General features: G+C 45.8%; 1 protein-coding gene across 1 annotated transcript in view; it reads left to right on the top strand.

Moving 5' to 3' along the window:
* Positions 1 to 4,291: 4,291 nt before the first annotated feature.
* Positions 4,292 to 23,260, top strand: part of ESYT3 (extended synaptotagmin 3) — a 58,500-nt gene continuing 39,531 nt past the window's right edge. The window contains exons 1-2 of the mRNA XM_019663911.1: positions 4,292 to 4,832; positions 22,868 to 22,992. Coding sequence (XP_019519456.1) covers positions 4,292 to 4,832; positions 22,868 to 22,992 — 666 coding nt within the window. The remainder of the gene's footprint in view (positions 4,833 to 22,867; positions 22,993 to 23,260) is intronic.

The following is a 23,260-nucleotide window of genomic DNA, read 5'->3' as shown; positions in this document are numbered from 1 at the left end:
CAGGGGGTAAGGCCGGAGTCCCCGCACCTTGGCCCTCGTGCCCTATCTGTGGAGTTCTGGAACCACACCTGTGGGCAGGTGGAGGGATCTGAGATCACAGACCCTGCCTGCGGTGGGCCTCTGAGGGAGGCCCTGCCGAGGCCTTATGAAGGTGGTCATCCCCTTGGCCTCCTCCCTTACACAGGTTGGAGAAGGAGAGAAGCAGTTAGAGCCTGACCCTCTGAGATGGCAGCAACAGCCACACTTCTGTGCCCAGATAGGTGTGCCCAAGGAACTCTACTTTGACCCAGAACAGCCAAGACCCACAGGGTCACCTTCTTCTCGCTTAGGTCATGAGAGTGTGTGGGATGTGTCTTGGCATTGGCAGCACAGGCACAGGCTGGCTCCATCAGGAAGTGACCTTGGAGTAGCAGGCAGGGGTGAAATCATGAAGAACATTATAGGGGCATGCCCTGCCCTCCCACCCCTGAAACCTTCCTGCTGCTCCTCACCAGTATCACACATACACCTCTACCACATTTTTTAATAAGAGTGTGTCACGTCCTGCGTGGCAAGGGCAAATGGGACACGAGAGGAGCGACGCAGATTGAATAAGATCAAGAGACAGAAGTCAGATTTGAGAGCAAGACCAAGGGACTCAGCCTAAGAAAGACTGAGCCCTGAATCAGGTCAATGCTTGGCTTTTATTGAGAATCATCAAAGAAGCAAACTGCAGAACGGTGAATCATTAACCGTGTATACGTGGGTGCCTTAGGCTTGTTCCCATTACCGGACCCCTTTGTACTCCAACAAATGCTATGCCTTCGTACATCACTGCACAGTCCCAGGACATTCTGTTACATGTCCTCCCAGGGGAGACAACCGATATCATTCCATCAGGTCTCAGTTTTCCGAGACGCCCCCCGAGAGAGCTTTACAGATATCATTCCATCCGCCCTCAGTTTTCCGAGACACTCTCTCGACTACAGGGTATGAGGCTAATGCAGAGGGGGTGGTCGTGGGATTGACTGTAAGGCAACAAGAGTGTAAAATAAGTGGCTTCTTAGGTGCAGTCTCCACACTCAGGAATCCAAATAATGCTCTATAAATGTCCCATTTCATTGACAGTTGTATAGGTTTCAGGCCTGGCCGGAAGAGATTATAGGCTAAGCAGCCTATGAGTTTGCATCTCCCTCTGTAGCTTTTTATCAGATGATATGATTAAGGACCATCTCTTCTTGGCTCAAACACATTCATGCATTCATTTATGTGTGTGTTCCTTCACACACATTAAGCCTCTAATGCTAGGACTAAGCTTGATAACCCAGTAAATTACCAAGACACATCGAGAGAATTGCAGCCCCTTAGCAGGACAAGGCCTCACGGATACTCTGTTTAAACCCTTCATTTGCCCCAAGGGGTTGCTAAAGTCCGGAGTGGAAATGGGATTTGCACAAGGTCATACAGCAAGCAGTGTTTTTGTGTTTTTAAATTTTTTCTGGCTTTATTGAGGTATAATTGACATGTAACATCACATAAGCTTAAGGAATGCAATGTAACGATTGATATATGCATATATTGTGAAATGACTACCAAAATAAGGTTAATTATCGCATCCCATCACCTCACATAGTTACAATTTTATGTGTGTGTAGTGAGAACTTTTAAGATCTACTCTCTTAGCAGATTTCAATATACAATACAGTATTTTTTTAACTATGGTCACCATGTTGCACATTACATCCCCAGAAATATTTTTTGTGTTTTTTAAATGATGATATACAAATGGCCAACAAGCATATGAGAAGCTGCTCAACATTACTAATCATCAGAGAAATGCAAGTCAAAACCACAATAAGATACCACCTCACACCATTAGGATGGTTAATATATATATATATATATATAAAATGACAAGTATTGGTAGAGAAATTGGAATCTTTGTACACTATTGGTGGGAATGTAAAATGGAACCTCTGTTGTGGAAAACAGTATGGAGGTTCCTCAAAAAATTAAACAGGATTACCATATGATCCAGAAATTCCACTTCTGGGTATATAACCCCCCAAATTAAAAGCAGAGTCTCAAAAAGATATTTGTACACCAATGTTCATAACATCATTATTCACAACAGCCAAAAGGTAGAAACAACCCGTGTCTATCGACAGATTAATGGATAAGCAAAAAGTGGTACATACATAAAATGGGATATTACTCAGCTTTAAAAAAAAGAAGGGAATCCTGACACATGATACAATGAGGATAAACCTTGAGGACATTATGCTAAGTGAAATAAACCACTCACAAAAAGCAAGTATTGTATGGTTCTAATTATATGAGGTTCCTAGTATAGTCAAACTCATAGAGACAGACAGTAGACTGGTGGTGGGCAGGGGCAGTGGGGAGGAGGATGGGGAATTATTGTTTAATGGGCACAGAGTTTCAGTTTTGCAAGATGAAAAGAGTTGTGGAGATGGATGGTGTGATGCTTGCACAAAAATATGAATGTACTTAATGCCACTGAACTCTGCACTTAAAATGGCTAAGATAGTAAATTATGTGTATTTTATCACAATAATTTTTTTAATTATACAGATAATCCACAAATACATTCTTGCTCTAAAAAGTCAAACAATACAGACAAAATTAAGTCCTTCTTGACTCTTTCCCCATCTGGCTATACAGCTTTATATGAGTACACGCTGTGTCTTACTTAATCCTTATAATCACCCTATGATTTAAGTATTACTATGATCTCCATTTTATAAATGAGGAACCTGAACTGTAGAGAAGGTGAGGACCTTTCCTGGAGCCAGCAAGTGCTTTGGTCTAGATTTAAACTCAGGCTAATGAATTACAGAGACCCTGCTCTTACTCAGTGCTCTCAGCTCTTCCCGTATGTCCAACTCGGTGCTGGGCACTGAAGACATAAGATGTATCAGATAGAGCTACTGCCCTTGAGGAATTCCCAGTACTTCGGACAGAGACGACAGATGCAAAGAAAATTACTCGAGCCCCATGTGGAACTGCAAAAGTAAAACTAATGACATCTACCTTGCAGAGGTTATCTTTCTGTGTCAAAGGAGCGATGCTTTTATGAGATATTAAGCTTTATAAAAGATGAAATTGAAACCTGAAACTAATTTTTTTTAAGTGAAATTGTACATACGTTTTTAGTCTTCTTTTTTACTTAGGTCGCAGCTGAAATGTGACCTCAGAGGGCCCTTTGCAAATCACCCTAGCTAGTACAGCCTTCCACCCCCACACCAATCACTTTCTCCCACCACTTACTATATTGTTCTTATGTCACTTTTCCTTACCTGCTATTTTCTTTTTCTTAGATTGTTTGTCTTCCCCCAGTAGAATGTCAGCTCTGTGAGAGCAAAGATCCTGTCTACTCTGTTCACCCTGAATTTCCTGTGCCTACAACAGTGCCTGGTACTTAGTGGGTGGCTGTGTTAGTTTCTGAGGGCTGCCAAAACAAAGTCCCACAAACTGGGTGGCTTAAAAACAACAGAAATTTATTCTTTGCTCTCCTGGAGATTTACTGTCTGAACTTGGAGATTCAGACCTCCACCTGCTCTGATCATTCAGAAATGGTTAGATTAGAAACCCTGGGGTTCACAACTGACCCCTCTAAGCTCCCCAGGGCTTGCTTATCATTTCTGTTGTAATTCATCCATCACTTGCTGTGCTCCTCGCCCCAGAGATGAGCAGGACTGGCCTGGTCCCGAGAAAGTCCCAAAGCCCTCTAATGCCCACCCAGCTAGAGTCTACACGAGACTGAATATTGTGGACTGGGTGTCGGAAACAGGTTTTAGGTGATGTTTATCCACCACAAGTCATTTGTTCACATGCCTCGGTGAATCATAAACCGCCTGGGGCAGCACCTGGTCCACCCTGGGTTCTACCCCAGTGTTGCAACTGCACCAGTCGTTGACGCCTGCGCGGGACGTTGAGGTCCGAGGGCTCCCTCGCCAACTCGTTGCATTTTAAACCCCGGCAAGCGCCCGCCGGGTGGCCTGACCCCGCCCCCTTCTGCCTGGGCTGGCCCCCGAGGGCGGAGACAACTGGAGCCGTCGGCTGGGAGCCAGAGAAGCGCAGCCGGCTGTGCATTTCCAGCCCTGGCGCTCGAGTGCGCTGCAGGGAACCCCGAACTTGGAGTGCCCAGACGGCGCCCGCGAGTCCCGTGGGGCAGGTGCGGCGCGGCGGTCAGGTCCTCGAGCTTGGAGGACAGATGTGCCCGGGCGTCTGGGCGCGTGGACTTGAGACCAAGTGAAGCTTTGGGAAAGGGCAAGACGGCGGCGACGACATGCAAGCTCAGGAGCCCTGCGCTTCCGGCGCCGGCGCACCTGGTACCACCGGCGCCCAAAGAGAGCAGCGTGCGCCGGGCGCCGACCCGCGCCAGTCTAGCCAGCTGCTGCCCGAGCTCTACACCTTCGTAGCGCGCGTGCTGTTCTACCTGGCGCCCGTCTACCTAGCCGGCTACCTGGGGCTCAGCATAACCTGGCTGCTGCTCGGCGCCTTGCTGTGGATGTGGTGGCGCAGGAACCGTCGTGGGAAGCTTGGGCGCCTGGCGGCCGCCTTCGAATTCCTAGACAACGAGCGCCAGTTCATCAGTCGCGAGCTGCTGGGCCAGCACCTGCCGGCCTGGGTGAGCCGAGACGAGCCTGGCAGGGGTCAGAGGGGGGGGGGGCGGATACCCTTGGAGGTGCGGGAGGAACCTGCGATCCGCCGGGGAGCTGGGACGCGTAGACCCGAGGGACGGCGGGCGTCCAGCGACCCGCACGCCGGGTCCCCGACCGCAACCGGCGCACAGCCCCTGGGGACGGAGGCTGTGCCCCTCGCCGCCGGTCAGTTTTATCCGCTCGCGCTGGGAGAGGGAACCTGGGTTTCATTTAAGGGCCCAGAGCCTGGCAGAAAAGTCACAGGCGCGCCACACCCAGGAGAAAAACAAGGGCGTCTAGGACTCAGCAAAATTACTCGGGAGGGAAGCGGAGGGCATTTCTTCCCTGCTGATTCAAAGAACATTGGGCGCAACACTGATCGGCAAATACGATGGCAGAAACTGCAGACTACGTACTGTAGTTGCCTTCAGCAGAGGTCGGGACAGAGGGAGGGGGCAGGGCTGGAGATGCGAGTGCCGGGATGGGGCTGAGAGGGGCAGGGAAGAGGCGGCAGCTCTGGGTCACCGGCGTCTCTCCTTCCCTCTGTCCGGTAGGGATGCTCAGACGGGTCCAAATACACACACACACTCACACTCACGGTCACCCTACAGCTACAAACCTATCTCCTGGTGTGGAATGGTCTGGACAATGATTTCTCAAACGCTGCTGGTGCTGAGAATCACCAGGCCCGCTTAACAAAAACAAGTTCTGGGCCCACCTCACGACTCCCAAGTGGGACTGAGGTACCCTGGGGAATCTTGTGCTCATGGGAGGTGGGGAAACGCTGGTAAGAGGGGCTTTTAGTCCAAGGCTTGGTCTGTGGCAAACCTACCTCTCTGGGTTCTGGGGCTCCAGGCTTCTTTAATTTCTCCAGATATCCTCAGGCCCACAAGGGGAGATGTCCAGTGGCCACCAGACACCTCATTTCCTCTGGCTTGATACTTGTCCTCTAAGATCCAGCCAGGCATAGGTTCCTCACACCTGCCCATAACAGTAGCATCCGAAGTGGGGTGAGAAGAAAATATTAGAAAGGCTTATTTATATCAATTTTATGTTTTAAAAAAAGAGAGATTAAGCCTTACTGTATTCGTTTGTTATGGTTGCCATAAAGGACCACAGACTGAGTGACTTAAACAACAGAAATGTATCAAGATTAAGGTGTTGAGAAGGTTGGTTTCTTTTGTGGCCTCTCTTCTGGCTCATAGATGGCCATCTTTCCCTACATGCCTTCATTTGGTCTTTGTAGATATCTGTGTCCAAACTTCCTCTTCTTATAAAGTCACCAGTCAGATTAGATTAGGGCCCACCCTAACGGCCTCATTTTAATTTAAGCACCTCTTTAGAGTCTTTTATAAACCTTATTCCCAAATACATCACATTCTAAGCAGCGGTTCTAAACCTTCCTAATGCCGCGACCCCGTAATACAGTTCCTCATGTTGTGGTGACCCCCAACCATAAAATTATTTTCATTGCTACTCTATAGCTGTAATTTTGCTACTGTTATGAATCATAATGTAAGTATCTTTTTGTTTTCCGATGGTCTTAGGCGACCCCTGTGAAAGGGTCTTTCGACCCCCAAAGGGGTCGCGACCCACAGGTTGAGAACTGCTGTCTAAGGTACTAGGGATTAGAACTTCAACATATGGATTTTGGGAGACACAGTTCAGCCCGTAACAGGCACTAATATTTAATATATGGATTGACTGTAAGGCTTTGTAAATAGATTTATGTATATTGGGGATGAGAGGATCGAAGACTTTTACTGCTAAGGGTGTGCAGTGACCATTTCCCTAGGGTAGCAGCCACAGGGTCAGTATTGGGACCTGTCTCCTACAGACCTCGGCCATACTGATTGTTCTGTGGAGATCTGTGATCCTGAAAGCAGGTCTGGACCTGTCCACACTCCTCGCTCACTGTTGAGTGAGCTCAGGCCACCTGTCAGACCTCTGTTGTGACCCCCATGGTGGCCCCAGCCCATGAGGTTGGACCCGTGAGGCCTCACCAAGTGACAGCCCTCTCCTTCTGCCCCTTCATGTACTAGCGAGGCCTCTAGACACTTAGCTGTATGCAAAGGCAATGTTTCTGAAATTAGGGCAAGAATCAGATCCTATAGGGGCATTGACACCCCAGCCCTCCCCCATTCCTATGCACACAAACACCATAGAAATTGCTCTGGCTTTTCTTGGGAGAGGGGGGCCCAGGACTACATGGACCTAGACAGAACACAAGAAGGTACCTCCTGGGTTTTCACCCCATAAACCATACCGAAGGCCTGATCCAGCTGGATGTTGGGACACACAGAGGAAGGTGACAGTATCTCTCCCTCCAAGAGGCAGTCTGGGGCAGGAGGCAGATGCAATGGGTAACTGTCCTCGAGGTCTCAGGGAAGCTGAGCCTGGGAGTCTGAACAGAGTCCAGTCAGGGGACGCAGGCTTGGCGTGAAGCGCACCCTACTTAGTTTCCATATCAGATTGTTCCCAGACTACATAACCTCCTGTTTCCTTGGAGAGTGCTGGAGTGCCTGGCCTCAGCCAGCATTCTCCAGACTCTCCTGGCGGGCTTGGCTGGCCGGTTTGGAGGGCCAGGGCCTGGATAGTCTTTTGGATTGAGGCAGTGGTGCTGCAAAGGGCACCCAAGCAGAAGGAGGCTCTCAAGCACGGCGTGCAGGCGTGGCATGGCCAGTACGTGAGGGAGCACAGTGTGGTTTGGCCTGGCTGAAGTGTGAAGCACGGGCTAAGGAATAAGGGCCAAATTGAGGCAAGCTTGATGGAGGTTGGGCCTGATTCTGAAGGCTGCAGGAAGCCTGTGGCAGGTTTTGGAAAGGCCTGTGAAACACAGCCTGGAGACAGGAGTGGAGCTGGAGGAGAGAGACCATTTGAGAAATTAATTTGAGCAAAGAGGCCAGTAGTGGGGCTCAAGAGGAGGGGGTGAGAGATGTGCAGAGTGGGACTCTAGGTGCTTAATGGTCTCTAGATTGGGGTGCAATAAGGATCCAGGGAAACTCCTGATTTGGGGAGCTGGGCACTCATTACTGGGATTACGAATCCAGAATAAGAAGCAGTTCTGGGGAGGCTGGTTGTCTCTGTGACACCTGTGAAGAACATGCACATAGATGTAAAGATGGGCCTTCTGACCCATTCATGGAGGTTTACAAGCCCAGGTAGGATGTGGAAAACCTGCAACCTACTTGACTGAATATTCTTCTCCTATCCTCTCTCTGCCTCCCAAGCAACACACACTGTTTATGAAAACAGAGAGACGTGGCTCTGGGTGTGATGGGGGCAGCATGACCCTTGTCCACAATTTTGGAACATGGGGTCTTTATCCTTACATGTGGACCTTTCAGCATGCCTTCTTCCCTAGTTTGAGAACTGACTTCCTTGTATGGACTAAAGAAAAATTGAGGGTCTCAAGGGCCTTGTATGTGGCTACCACACACAGACCTCACACAGTCGTGCAAATGGCTCCCTGTAGAGCAACACCCAGTGAGTGTGCGGGGGAGGGGGGTATCCATCCCACCCACTGCCTGTCAAGCTGTGTGCTGATTTGCCCCAAGCCCCTGTGAGGGGGCAGAGGCCAAGGCCGGGTTGAGCTGGAGTGGAGGTGCCATCATTCTCCCCTACAGACCATGGCGGTCAACTTCCCATCAGGCGGCCTTTCCTGCACCTGCCCCATTAAGACTCCTCCTCAACACATCGCCCCAAGCTGCTCCCTCCAGGTGACCTGCTTTCCCTTGTTGGGTCTCATTGTCCCCACCTGTAAACACCTATAAAAGGAGGTTGCTTCTAGTCAAACTTCAGACAGCTCTGCCCCTCCTCTGGTCCCTTCCATGGAAGGGGCAGCTTGAAGCAGGGGTCTTCTGCTTCCAAAGGGGTCATAAGTGAAGAACCTGTGGATCCCCTCGTCTTGTGAATGTGGCCTGGCACATGGAGAGAGAAGGCAGGGGTGCCTCCGCTGCTCACTCTCTAAACAGAAGAGTGGCCGCCACATTTACATGTGAGTGTTCATCACGCCCAGTTTATAGTTATATTTTTGAAGGAATTAAGAGCCCCCTCAGTCAGCCCTCCCTGCCAGAGCTGGAGACTGTGGGGACAGCACAGTGACAAAGTAGATGCTACAGAGCTGGTGAAACCCCAGCTCACCACTCGTCTAGCTGCAGGCCTTGAAAGCTGCTTCCATACGCAGCTGTGGTGCATTGAGTGTCTGAAAAGCTGCTTGTTCAGAGCCAGGCGCAAGCGAGGGCTCGGTGGGGGCTGTCACTGTGTTCTCATCTCCCAGGCCTCCTGACTCTACCTTTTCCTAATATGCACCTCATTCCCAAGTGTCACCGCAGCAAACATGTCTCTCTGGAGCAGGATGACGGCAGGGGGTGGAGCCAGTAGGAGGGACGTGCAGAGCACACCCTAGAGACCTCATCCTGTGGCCCTGGCTCTGCCTGGGACCGCCCTGTAGGTACATGGAATTCCAGCTCTGGTGCTCCAGAAACACTTCCTTCTGATCTTCAGCGCCACTCCTCCATGCCCTGGGCTCCTCAGACCCTTGTGGGGTAACCTTTGTTGCTGCACTGCCCCCCAATCCCTGTGGCAGGGCCCTGCTGGAAGCTCTGCAGGCCGCACGCCTGGATTTGTGCAGCAGGCGGCCCTTGGCTGCCCCATGCATTGATGGCTATTCATCGAGCCCTGGACCAGGTGGTTGATTGGTTTATCAGGTGCTTGTTTTGCCACTGCCACGAGTGGGCTGGTTGTGAGAGGTGTTTGGGGGATGAGGGTCTGAGGCCAGGTAGAGATAGGAAGGAACTGTCAGAAAACTTTGCCTTTTGCCTGTCTGTGGTCTCAGGTCTTTCCGGGCTAGCTCTCCTGCCAGCTGATAGCCATCAGTTGGCAGCCTTGTTAGGGCCAATTAACCCTTGTGTATCTGCTGGGGTGGAGGACTGATGTGATATGATGGCACATATGGGCTTGGAGTCGTTGCTCATTCACTGGGGGAACTTGAGAAGGTCCCGTCTTCTCTGGGTCCCTGAGTCCTCTCTGGAAATGATGAGATTTTAGGAGATGTCCTGTAGAGTCTTTTTAGCTGTAGGAGTCTGCCATGATCAATGAGTCCCCGGTTGGCTTTTCTCTGGTGCTCCACAGGACCTGTTCTCCACCCTTTCCTACCCACCACCTACCTGGATGTGTTCGGGCATGTCTGCTGAAAGGTGAACCATTCCCCCAAAGCAGAGAGCATTCCAAGGCTCACAGCAGCATCTCTGGGATGCTCGTCCCCTGGAATGGTCCCCTTCAAGCCTCCATGGCAGCCATTCAAGCTAACAACCAAGTGCTTTGCTTTCCTGGAACTGAGTTTGACATTCCTTTTGTGGGTGGAGCCACAATCTTCTAGGGCCCAGGCTCTCATGGTCAGTCTCGTACTGATGCTTTTGTTAATTAGGGGAAGTAAATGCAATGACAGCTCTGAGCTAGTCTGGGTACTCTCAAATTAAATCACGAAGCTCAATTCTTGGAGCCAGTATGTGGAAACTGGTTTTAAACATCAGGACCGGTTGGGGGCCACTTAGAGTTGGGAGACTTCCTACCCATGACGTCCCTGCAGTCCTGTGAGGTCATTCATATGGCTTGGAGTCAGGCCTGTCCTCAGGAAGGAAGAGGCCTGGCAGGTTTTAATCATGCCCCTTGGGTCTCTGCCCCATGTCTTAGTGATGCTTCATGGACTTATCATGTCCTGGGCCAGGATTGGGCAATTGAGGCACAGAATGTGGGCTTTCCTCCCTCCTCTCCCTCCAAGCCCAGCACAGGGATCTTAGGCATCTTTTACTCAGCTGGCAAACATCTATCGATGGCTTGCAATGTGTTAGGCACAGTGCTGCAGCCTGGCCCACAACAGGAGTGACACATGGTCCCTGCCCTCGAGAAACCCCTGGGCTTGATGAGGATTCAGAGCCTGGAGAACAGCCTTTTCTCATATAGGGTGATCAGTCCTACAAGGTGGCAGTGCAGGCCCTGAGAGAGCCTGGGGAAGGGCATCTACCCAGGCTAGAAGTGGCCCAGGTAGCCTCCTTGGAGGAGGTGGCACTTTGATCTGCTGGCTGCAGTGGGGGGTCGAGGTACTCTGGGCCCAAAGTTTTCCGCAGGTTTGGGCACTTGAGCTCATCATCTCACCCTGGGGTGAGCAGACTCTGGGCAGTAATTTCTGATACCCAAACTCACATGAGGCTGCCCGTTGCTTAATTTACGAGGGCCTGAATCTTTCTGGGACAGGAGTGTCCACAGCAGCCTTTTTTCCAAGTGCCTTGAGGACCTGAGTAATCGGAGGTCACATGGTGGGTGAGGATCAGGGCCAAGGGTGGGACAACCGCTGTCCTTCTCCTCTGTCGTGGTCCCCTCTCCAGTGGTCAGGGAGGTGTGAAGAGCTGATCACCAGCTTCCATTGGCCTCCTGGCCTAGAGCAGGCAGAGACGGCACCTTTGCGGGAATGTCCCCAGTGACTCTGGGGGAACCACTGGGAGGCGTGAGCTGCCCCCTGATGGTTGTGAAGGCCACGACCCAGCTACACAGAGGAGCAGGGGACTGGGGCCAAGCCGTCCCTTCCTCCTCGCTGCTCCTCCCCGTGCCATTTAAAGTCACTTTTCCTGGCAGAGTTCCAGGGATTTTTAAATCTCAGGAAACCTAAAGCTTACAGCCCTGAAGTGTTCACATGTGCTTGAGGAAATTGATTTCCCTTTTCTTTCTCCTTCTATACTGTAAATAGTGAAGAGAGAGTTAAGATGTTTCCCCATGGGAACTATTAAAGGGACAAAACCATTCTCTTTGTACACCCTGTCATTTCAAGCCAAGGGTGTGAGACCTGACTCCTTCTGGCCATCCTGGGAGTCAGGACCCATCTCTCCTGCAAGCCCACTCTTTATAGGAGTGCGGGATGGCCGCCCCTGCCGAAGAAGTCCCTTCCTGTGTGCCAAGAGTCACAAGTCCTCAAAACGCCCAGAGTGAAAAGCCAAGGAACTCCTCTAGGACGTAGGATGTTTCAAGACCCCAGAATCACCCACTCCATTTCTTTGCTCACGTGCATTTACTTTTTTAAGTCGCTGGTTATAAACTGGTTAAAGAGCTGGTTTTTCTGGCTAGAAAAGTAAAACTATTCCTATTGTAGGCTGTTTGGAAATGGCCTAAAAGTAAAAATTAGAATTAGCATTAACAGTCCCTCCATCAGGAGAGACATCATGATGTTAGCGTGCCCTTCTTTTGTACAGAAGGTGTATGCGAAAGCATTCTACAAAACTTGTACCCTCTTTTTCTTTTTTCTCCTTCTCATTTTTTATGTTCTTTGTGTTATAAACGTTCTCCAAAAACATGTTTTAAGGATCATGATATCCTTAATGTGAATATACCATAAGTTGCTTAGCTATTTCTCTAACGCTGATTATTGTAGGTGTTTCTAAGGTTGCCCTATTCGCGTGGCTAGCTGAGGCGGGTGGAGCTTCCTGTATCTGTCTGGAAGTTATTCTCACCCGCCAGTGTGGCTCCCTTGCCTCTTCCTTCAAGTCCAAGCTCAGACACCTGCTCTAAGCCCCTGCCCCTCCTGCCCCCCCGCCGTACCCTGAGCATGTCTCTGTCACTCCACTTCTCATGCTGATCTTCACCTACCTATTTTTATGTCTGACTTTTCCTCCAAACCAATGCTGTTTTAAGGCAAGGCACGTTTCTTGTTCATTGCTGTACCCTCAGCTCCTAGCTCGGTGCCCTGTACCTAGTAGGCTTGCAGTAAAAGTCTGTCACACGAATCTACAGTGAACATCTGTATATAAATCTTAGTCCATGTTTCTCAACTTCCTTACTATAGATTCCTACATGTTAAACTGATATATCAAAGCTTATGAACATTTTAAAGATTCTCATTCCCACTTCACTGTGGCTTTATCAGCATCGCGTATTATCGTTTTTGGCTCTTTACTAGTTTGACATGCAAGAGAATACGGGTTTTTTTTTAAACCTCCAGGCATTACCAAAGCTAACCGGATCATCAAATTCTCTGGCAACTTATAATTACGCTCAGGTCGCCTTGAAAAAATGACAATGGATGGCTCAGGGCAGTCCCTCTCTGCTCCAAGTCCTTGTTCCTCAGCCAAGGGTGACGGGCTCCTGGCACAGTGTTCTTGTCACTGATGACTGCCTTGGGGTTTTATCTTCTCAGGTGCCCTTCTACTGTGTCCAGCTGACTCAGGCCAGTTTGCAATCTGGGTGTGTTGTTAAGGAGCCTGTGGATTCCAGAACAGTGCTAGCCAGAATTTCAAGTTGGCAAACCAATTATTCCCCTTAAAGCACTTTTAGCCGGGTAATTTTAAACAAAAGAGAGGGCAGATTTAAAAGCAGTTTTCATGGTTGAATGTTTACTGCTCAAGAACAGGGATAAAAAGGGACAAAGGCTCTTTACCAGGAGACAAGTAAGTGAAATACAGGGACCCTTTTCTGGTAGAGGAGGAAACCCTGAACACGCACCCACAGAGCAGGACCTCTCTTGGGAAGACGGGAGCTGGCCTGAAGTCCAACGTGGCCTCCTATGTAGGACATCCCTGCAGGGCACTCAGAATGAGGGGCCTCTTTTCTGAGCCCAGGGAGGGGGTTGACAACATCAGTTTGAGTCAGCAGGTGTGTGTGTAAGACCATCCTGTGGAGCAGACAAAGCCATGAGGCTCCCCCCACCCCCACCCCCAGCAAGAGGGTGTATGTCTTTGTGTGTATGTGCGATTCTGTGAATGTGTCTCTTTGGTTCTGTGTGTGTGTGTACTTCTTGGTGTGTATGTCTCCGTGTATGTGTCCATGTATGTCTGTTTGTCTCCGTATCTCTGTGTCTGTATGTGGCCGCTCCCATGGGAGGAGCCACCGTTACCGTGAGAAGGGGCGAGCAGGTTCACCTAGTGACAGGAGGCCCTTTCAGTGAAGTTCTCCAGTCCTCTGCCTCCTGAGAGGGTCTGGGGGCCAGACCTCCTAGGCAGGCCTCCCACCCCAACCCCAGCCCGTCTGTGGGCCCTGCCTGGGCACCTGCCCCAGCGGGATGTAGCCATCACTCTGGCTCCATTTCCTCACTGCTGTGAAATCATTTTTCCTAAAAGGTTAAGAAATAAAACACGTGATCTCCTAAAGATGGAGCATTGATGAGGGCCTCTTTGCTGGCCTGGAACTGTGACTTAGACTTGAGTTTCGTTTATAATCTGCCTCTCCTCTCTAAGTGCTCATTACTGCCACTCCTGTGACAATATTTACAAATGCTAGCATTAAAATATTAGCCCACTTTGCCTGGACGGCTTCTGCCCAGGTTCACTAACAGCAGCGAGAGGTGTGTGAGCTTAGGGAGAACATGATGGGGGCGGCAGCTCTGTCTCAGCTTCTCCAAGAGGGGCTGTGGGGGGAACAGCAGGTATCTGAGATCCTGGTGACTTGACCATAGTCCTGGAACTTGGCAGTTTTCCAGGCCTGCTTTGGAGACATGCTCACACCTGTAATATATCAGTCAGGCTAGTGTTCATATTTCTGCAGGGAGGAACCTTGTTGGAACTGCTGAATTTGCCTCCATATAGAAGTGGATTCACATCCATTATCTCTCTTGATTGTAGATGGAGGTGGCACAGGAATTAACAGCCTCACTTCTTTCAATGGTGAGAAACCTGAGGCTGGAGGAAGTGAGTCAGGACAAGCCCCTGCTCCTTGGGCCCCTCAGCTGCACTCCTGCTCCCGCTGCCTGTCTACAAAAAGCAGACACGGTGTGACTGCTTCCGCTCTCAGGGGGAAGGGCAGTGCCCAGAGCCAGGCAGAATAGGATACTGGGTTTCTCACCTGCTAGCTTTTGCCTCCCCTTGTTCTTTGTGGTACAAACGATATTCACTTTGTAAAAGAATTGAGGTCTGTAGGTAAGAGTTTGATGATCTCCCAGGAGTGACAGCTGGAGACACATGCTGTGACTTTGGAGGCTTAGTCAGGAACCCCAGGGGACACAGGAGCCACCTTCTTCCAAGGCCCAGCAGGTCCTGCAGCCTGGAGCCCTGTGCACTTATTCTTCCATACCCCCCATCACCATGGTCAGAGTGGCGTGGAGAGCTTGTTCAAGATGCAAGTTTCCAGCCCCAGCCCCAGTCCTTCTGACTGAAACACTCTTTAAGGCCCTGACCACAAATCCACGTCTTAACAAGCTCTCTAGGTAGTGTTTTTATACCGAAAAGTTTGAGAGCCCTTTGCATTGCCAGGTGATGTGGGTGTCTCCCCCGAGCTGGTCCCAAATACTCCCAGCCTCATGGGGAATTGGAACAAAACTCAGTGACTTTAGGACTCAGTCTGAGAGTGAGCCACCTGTCTTCTTTTTCCACCTTTCCTTTGTTTGCCTAGTGAGGGGAAGACACAAGACGGGCTCTGACTGGGCCCCTTTGCCATGCCTCACTGTGGAGCCGCCCGCGGGCAGTTTCCCATGAGCACCTCACAAGCATTGGGCCCAGCCTCTCTGTGGCTGTCTTTATCAGGGGGCGCCGAGCGGAGGCCAGGGAAACAACAATCAGTCAGGGTCCTTCCCCTGTGGCCTCAACCACTTTCTCTGTGTTATCCTCTCATTTTCTATTCTCCCTTCTCAGTGGTCTCCCAAAGTGCAGAGGTGCAGGCACTGGGAGACCCAGTAGAGAATTTGCTGGCTTTGGGTCAGACAGAAATGGACACACAGCCCAGGTGACCTTGTTCTTGGAATGTACCTGAGGTCAAAGGTGTCAGGGTGTCTGCACCTCCAGGGTCTTACAACTTCCAACAATAATCACCACTTCTGGAGCTTTCACCCCAAGCCAGGAAGGGTACTGGGCACTTACATGCGTTGTCTTATTTCGTCTTCTCAGGAACTCTGTGTAGTTGGCAGTACTGTACCCATCTTGTAGATGAGAAAGATTCACAGAGGTGGAACTTTAAATGCACAAGGAATAAGTTGTTAATAAAACACTAAGAAAGGGGCTTCAAATGTTGACATTTCAGGTGGAGGATGGGGAGGGAAAATGGAGGAGAAAAAGATTTGAAGGCTGGGCTCACATCACACACAGGTGAGAAGATCTGAGTTCTGGTCACCTGGGTGATCTTGGCAAAATAGGGATAATTGCTTATCCAGCATTAGGAGGATCAAATAAAAGTGTCTATGGAATGCCCTTTGTAAGCTGTAAAGCATGGCCTGCCAAGAAGGACTCAGGGCCCATGAAGGCAATCCTCTGCTGAATTAGACTTTCTACCCAAGAGGAAAACAGTGGAATGTAAAGAACGAGTGAATGGGGGGAGTGGGGCAGTGAGGGGGGGGGCGCGGAGAGGGAAGATGGGGGGAGGGGAGTGGAAAAGCACAGACAGCCGTGGATCTAGGTCTCAGCTGTAGCACTCTGATCTCTCTGAGCCTTAGTTTCCTCACCTGTAAAATATAGCTTGTTAACCTAAAGATAAAAGTCCTTTCAAAGTGAGAGGCAACAAGCATTTATTTGAGATCAAAGAATAGCTACTCAGGAAGCACTGATTCAGGCAGAAGCCCAAATGATGTCCGTATTAGGAGAAAGGCAAAGGGTATTTATGAGAAAGGAAAGTAGAACAATTACATCAATAGAAGGAAGACATTTCTATTGGTGCAGATAAGCTAATACTGTGACTAATTCTAAACGATATTTTTAATTTTCAGTCCAATAATCAGAATATCTGCTTTCTTGTTATCTTTGCAAACAGTTCTTTGAGGCATAATGTTGCTTTAGGCCCAGTCCAAAGGTTATTTTCCCCTGTTTTAACATTCCAAAAGTTTGAGGCTTAAGACCTGCAAGGCAGTTCCTCTGAGGTGGCAGCTCTAGCTCCACTTATTTTTTTACATTTCCCCCTTTTAATCAAGATCTTTCCTTGAAAGCATTGCTGATCAATTATCAGAAAACAGCACTGATCAATTATTAAAAGCACCGTTAGTCCTCCATTGTTAGGATGGTTTATTTTAGTCTTGTCAGGTGATTGTCAGTTCCTCAGAGCCAGGAAGGCTTATTCCCTGTATGTTATGTCCCCCGTAGGAGGTTGTCCCCATAGGAGGATGTCCTCATAGGAGGGAATGTGGCTTTCTTTTTCCTTAGGAGCCTTAGGCCACATTTGAGCCGCAAGAGCACCAAAACAGAGAAAGGCTTTACAGTAATTTTTCTTGAAGGGCAAACATCTTCTGTAGTTTCTTGAGGTTTCTCATGTGAAGTCGTATAGGCCTTAATGATCATCTCAAAGCACTGACTAACCATGATCAGACTGGTGTCTTTAGAACATCAAGATATGCAGCCCCCCCCCCAAAAAAAAAACCCCAAAGTTTTATAACAGCAAAAATCTCTATAATAACAAACAAATGCTAGGTCCAATTTGAAGAGTAGATTTGAAGTAGGAGTCAATACCTGAGGATAGTCAACGGAAGACATTAGAGAACCATGAGGCATTAATAGGCACTTTATTTAACTATATGCTTTGTCAGATTTTATCTAGTTCTGTATTTTATCAGATGTGTTTTATCCAACTACAATAAGAAGTAGTAACAGCAGAGTAAAACCCACTGTGTTCAGTTAGGAAATGGTCAAGGGCAATTTTATTATCTAATATAACTCATCTAAGGGAATTTAAAGATTTTTCCTGGCTGGCTATTGTAACTCCTGTCCAAGGAAAAGGTTTCTTTTTTCAAATCTGATACCTTCATGACATCATCAGGTATTGGACATCCTTGACTATGTGTATAACCAGTTGCATTTTGACCTGTGAAGTAGGCTTAAAGATGATGCTCAATGCTGAGTTATCTTTCCAGTCAAAAATTAAGGGGAAAAAGGAAATAACTATTATAGTGAGTGCTTGGCTTTTCATATTATTTGTGAAATGGGAAGGAACTAAAGTAAGAAAAAAAGGAAAAATTGTAAATTGTACAAGCCTGGTTCAGAATTTTGGTTTAGTTGTCCATACAGATATTGTATTCTTCAGGTCCTAGTAATTTTAAATTCCAAATCCTTTAATAGTCCAGGTTGGCGTAAGAGCTTTCTTTGAATTGTGAACCATGAATCTAAGAGTCAATACCTTTGGATTTGGTTATACATGGGTTATATATGGGTTAGTTATACATGGGTTGGAGGGACCAGATAGGAAGGAAAAGATAAATGCTTTAATTCTGCTTACAAAGGTATAAATACTAAATTGCTGTAGGTCATAGGTAACTTAAGAGAAGAAAAACATTTTCTTATATCTGGAAAACAAAGATCAAAACCCAGTCATATTTGATAGAAAAAGTCATGAAAATTATAATTATTCTTATCAGTTTATTTAGTCCCATGTTATTAATTCTTGTTGATCTTGATCTTTTTGTTAGCTGTTTTGTGGATCCAGTTTTTCCTGAGAGTTCTGTCAATCTTTACTGAGTTCAGTGTTATCTTTTTAAAATTATAATTTCTTTGAAGATGAAACACACTTGTGGGAACATTTTTTTTCCAAAGCACCAGAATAAAACAATAATTGTCTGTAAATGATAAAAGATTTAAAAATGGCCATGGTTAAAGACCTGGTGAGAGTTCACTACACGCATATAAAAAATATAATTGACTTTAAAAAATATATAATTGACTTAGCTCTCCATTCCAATCTTAGTTTAATCATATATAAATTATTTTTTCTCAAGATCCCTTCTCCATGAACCTTTTGCAACTTCCACAAACCTTCTGCGATGTACACAAACCTTCTGTAACTTTCACATACTTTTCAGAATTTGTCCTATCTTTTCCTTATTTCGAAAGAATCATTTTACTCTAGGATAAAATGTTTTATCCTTCCTTTTTTTCTTCCTTTACAAAACAAATACAGACAAAACAAAAACCATGTCCTTTATATCTTTCCTTATCCAAAAAGCACTATTTCTCTTTTCCCTCAACAAAAATGCGTTTTCATGCTTCATATCTTGTTCTGCTGAAAACATCCTATTTTCCATCTGTAGTTATTTCGTTTTATCCTTATTAATTTCTATGAAAAAACCCATAGCTCTTTCCCAAACACTTTTGGTAATGGAGCTTATACAATAGTCTGTATTTTAAAAAGACCTCTTTTTTCCCCCTTCAGCCTCTGTGGGCAGTGTTTTGGTTAATTTCTGGGTATTTACATTTCAAAGACAAGATTTATAACTTTCAGTGATAGAGAAAGACTGTAAGTTAGCATTATACCAGGACATGTCAGGATGTTATATTATTTTTAGAACTTTATATTAATAACAATACATGTATATAAATATAATGTAATTCTTTTTTATTTTATAATGCTTCCCATGTAATTTTAGTGTTTCAAATAGGCCTGATTAGTTTAATATTTGTTCTTTATATTGAGAGAAAACAAACCCTTTGAGGTGTTTCAGGGGACCTCTGGAACATTCCAAAGTTATTCAGAGATTAATACTTTATTTTGAATCTAATTTTGGGAATTTTGTCAAACATATCAAAAGGTATGGATATTTGACTAAAAAATCACAGATTGTTATGAAACAATGGTTAATGAAATAATTATTACCCACTTAACCAAAAGTGACAATAAAAGATTTTAAAGACAAATACAAAACGTTACATAGTTGTAATCAAAATTTTATTTCTTATTATTGAAAAGATTCAGTTCTCTTAAGTAATCAAGGACCTGATTAAGACACTATAAAACATAAAACTTTGTTTTTTAGGCAAAAAACTTCATAAAGTCTTATTAGGAACAAATCAATAGTTGTTCCTTTTTTTTTTTTTTTTAATTGGGAAATTGGTGGGATGGGAACAGAGCTGGGGAATTGGGGGATGGGAACAGACAAGTTGCTGTCGTTTTGTTCTTCAGTCTAGTTGTGGAGGATGTTGCTTCACTGGCCCAAGTTGGCACCATCATTGTGCTCTTCCTGGGCGAGGCAGATCAGTCGCCGGCTTCTGGACAGCCGCTCACTGCGGCTGCTGGCCGCTCACGCTGGCTGCTGGCTACACACGGTAGCCCATGGCAACCCACTGCCACAGGGGCTGCAGCCCACACCGTCACCAGTGACTCACGGCAGCCCAGCTCCAGGTTGAGCTGTTGTTCAGCATCTTAGCTGTGGAGGGCAGTGTCACTGGCCCTCATATGTGGGGCCCTCTGGCGTCCCAAGCCAGTTCTTAACCATCGCGCCACTCGGCCGGCCCAATAGTTGTTCTTTTAGCAGATGAAAGAACATTAAGTTTTAGCTTTGCATAAGTACATCATTAATATTAAAGCTTTATTTCCAAAACATCTTTATAATTCAATAACAATTTAATTTCATCCAGCTTGACTATATAAGGTAAAATTCTCTTTCTCTCTTCCCATCCTGAAATAACCAGTACAAAATTATTTTATTTCCCTTACTGAAAACATATCTCCATACTTCATACTTTTATTGAAAACGTATATTAATTCCTTCTATATTAATGAGAAGTTTTAACCCTTAGAAACTTTAATTTTTAGTGACAACTAAAAGTAAGCAATTAGCATTCTTCACATTGGCAAATTCATTAATACCTTTTATAACCTTTAGAAACATCGACTGTTTGGCAAATATATTTTATAATTTTAGAAACGTGTGCTTAACATAGCATAAAGTGTTTTTATTAACAGACTCAAATATCTTTAGTTTTTCTGTATTAAAAGAAGCCAAAAGTAGGTAAACATAAATTCATTTAGCAATTAATGTCTTAATATTTTATCTTATTTGGAAATGACCTAGATATTTAATAATTTCTATTTTATTTTAACTTAGTAAAACTCTAAGGTTTCAAGTTATTGAAGATTTGGGGAAGCTATTTTTAAGTATACATACCATAAAACAATTATTGCTATAAAATTTCACAAAATAAATTTGTTTTATTTATATCTATTTAATTTATTCTCAATAATTATATTTAGATCACTTATGAACCATTTATGAGACAAGTAGACAAAGTCAATTATTATCCCAAGCTATTTTCCTGTTGATAAACTCCGTAACAGAGAGAACATGAACTTATTTTTTTGTAAACCCAGATAAAATAAAAATATTATATTAAATGTTGATAAGTTTAAAGACATGTCTTTTTAAATTAAACCAAACTTAAATCAATTTTAATATTAATTAATTTCCTAGATCATGTGATCCTGAAAAGAATTTGATTCAATTCCTGTTACATTTCTTAATTTATATGTGTTTAATTCCTTTAATCCAGTTAAACAGCTCTTTATATAAAACAATTTTAATCTCCTCCAGAGCTAGGCATACACACACATATATAGACAGACACAACCACAGACCTGAGTTTCATTTAAAAAAAATTTTTTTAGCCATTAGATGGGAACAATAAGGCAAAAATTCATTAATTTATAACAGTTGAAATAAGTTTATTCATTTAGAAGGCTAAGGCTTTAAGAGTTTTATTTGTTCTTGATAAACTAATTTTAAGGAGATTACAGGGGGCTGCTTGGGTAAAGGAATCTTTTCAGCCACTTGTGTTTTTAAAATGCTTTCTTTATTTTTTTCCTTTGGTTTGTTGAGTCTTAGGCAGTTACATTTCTGATTATCTGTTAGGAAGGCCTTAAAGTTGCTGAGGGGATTTTTTTTCTTTTTTTAAAAACCCTATTAAATTTCTAATCATGGTTATTAAATTCTTTGAAACATCTTGTCAGGTTTCAGGCATGAGAAACAGTAAAACATTTTAAAGCACCTGCTCAGATGGCCAAAATTTAGGATTCTTGTAGAGAGAAGCTTCCACTTATTAATCAAAGAATGCATCCCATTGTCCCAGAGAGGTTTGGAAGCCTCTTTATGAAATCTTTTTCTTATGACAACATAACAGGCAGAGACAAGAAAAGGAAACAAAAGAGCCACTGTAATTAAATGAGTACTCACCCATCAGGGGAACCCTTTTCTGAGCTGCTCACCTCTTCCCCCCCACCACCATCACTTCTTACAAGCATGAGCGGTGAATAGTCCCTCCTGAGAAAAAAGATTTTCCCATGAGGTAGCAAACCCAGCAGCATCTCACCACTTCCTGGCACCTGGGGCAAATGCCGTCCTGCCTTCCTGAGGGAAAAACCTCTCCTGATTTCAAATAAAGGCAACCTCAACCAAAAATAAAATAAAAGGAAGGAGGTCCAAATCTAAGAGGGCCTCTTAGTGAAGGAGACAGCAGCCCATGGAAGCAGGGAGTACAAAAGAAATTCTGCAGGTACCGTACCCAGTTCTAGGGGATGCTGGACCATGAAGGTGAGGCCACTTTAGATCCTGATTTCTGACACCAGATATATTAACCTAAAAATAAAAGGCCTTTCAAAGTGAGAGGAACAAGCATTTAATTGAGATCAAAGGATAGCTATTTGGGAAGCATTGATTCAGGCAGAAGCCTCAATAATGTTCCTGTTTCTTATCTTTGCAAATGTTCTTTGGGCATAATGTTGTTTTAGGCCCAAAAGTGATTGATTGTAAAATCATTATGCCAAAACCAGATTATGAATTGTACAAGAACAAAAATCATAGGTATCACTTTGAATCGTGAGTGCATACAACCTAAATGAAATATCAGCCTTGCTAAATATATTACATCAAGTGGGGTTTATCTCAGACACTTGAGATAGTTCTGCTTTAAAAAGAAACATCAGCGATGTTGACCACATTAATGAACGAAAGGAGGGGGGAAAATAACATGATTATCTCAATAGACATGAGAAAATATTGACTATTTCAATACCCACTTATAATGAAAGCTCTTGGAAAATTAGGAATTGTAAAGAACTTCCTCAGTCTTATAGAGGCTGTCCTCTAAAAATCTACAGCAAAAGTCATGCTTAATGGACTTCCCTTTGGGGTTAGGAATGAGATAGAGGTGCTGGCAAAAGCTAAAATATATTGCCAATAGATAAAAACAGAATAACTTTAAGAATTGGGAGTAAGGAAAGATTCAAAAAAGACCAATGATAATGGAAAAATAGACTAATTTGTGTCGTCAGACGGAGGGAGCATTGGGTATGAGGAGCTGTTCCGTAAGTGTGAGTCTGATTTCACTCCCTGGTCCAGGACTTCCTCAGGGGCACAAAGAAGGTGGCCCTGCTTTAACAACAGTAACCTGGGGACTGGTGGCAGGTGCTGAGAGGCAGGGCGTTCAGGGTGCCTGAGGCAGAATGGGGTGGGTGACCTGATCGTCTCTTATTTTCTTGGTCGGAACTGCTGCTCCGTCCAGGGGCTCAGGATCACTGTGTGGAGGAATCTCTTAGCAGGAAGCCTGAAATACAGGTGTGGGTGGCCCAGGGAGACCACTTCATCAGTGTGGGCCCTGGGCATTCTCTTGCTGTCCTCGCTATCAGGGTGAGTGTGGGTCATGCTAATGCAAGAGATGTACTGCTCATTGATTCTTCACAACCAACCGTGAGTGAACTCCAGAGTCGTGCCAGGAGCTTGTTAAAAATAATTTGGACGGCCCCACCCTGATACACTGATTCAGTAAGTGTGAGGCGGCTCAGGAATCTTTGTCTGACTCCCAAGTGAGGCCAGGGTTGGACCTGTCAAGCTGGATCACCTTTTAGGGTTCAGCAGATCAGAACTTCTCAGCTCCCAGGGGTGCAGAACCACCTGG

This window comes from Hipposideros armiger, unplaced genomic scaffold (assembly GCF_001890085.2).
Source record: "Hipposideros armiger isolate ML-2016 unplaced genomic scaffold, ASM189008v1 scaffold_410, whole genome shotgun sequence".
NCBI lineage: Eukaryota > Metazoa > Chordata > Mammalia > Chiroptera > Hipposideridae > Hipposideros > Hipposideros armiger.
Note: the sequence above shows the minus strand (reverse complement) of the source record. Positions and strands in the feature narration are given on the sequence as shown.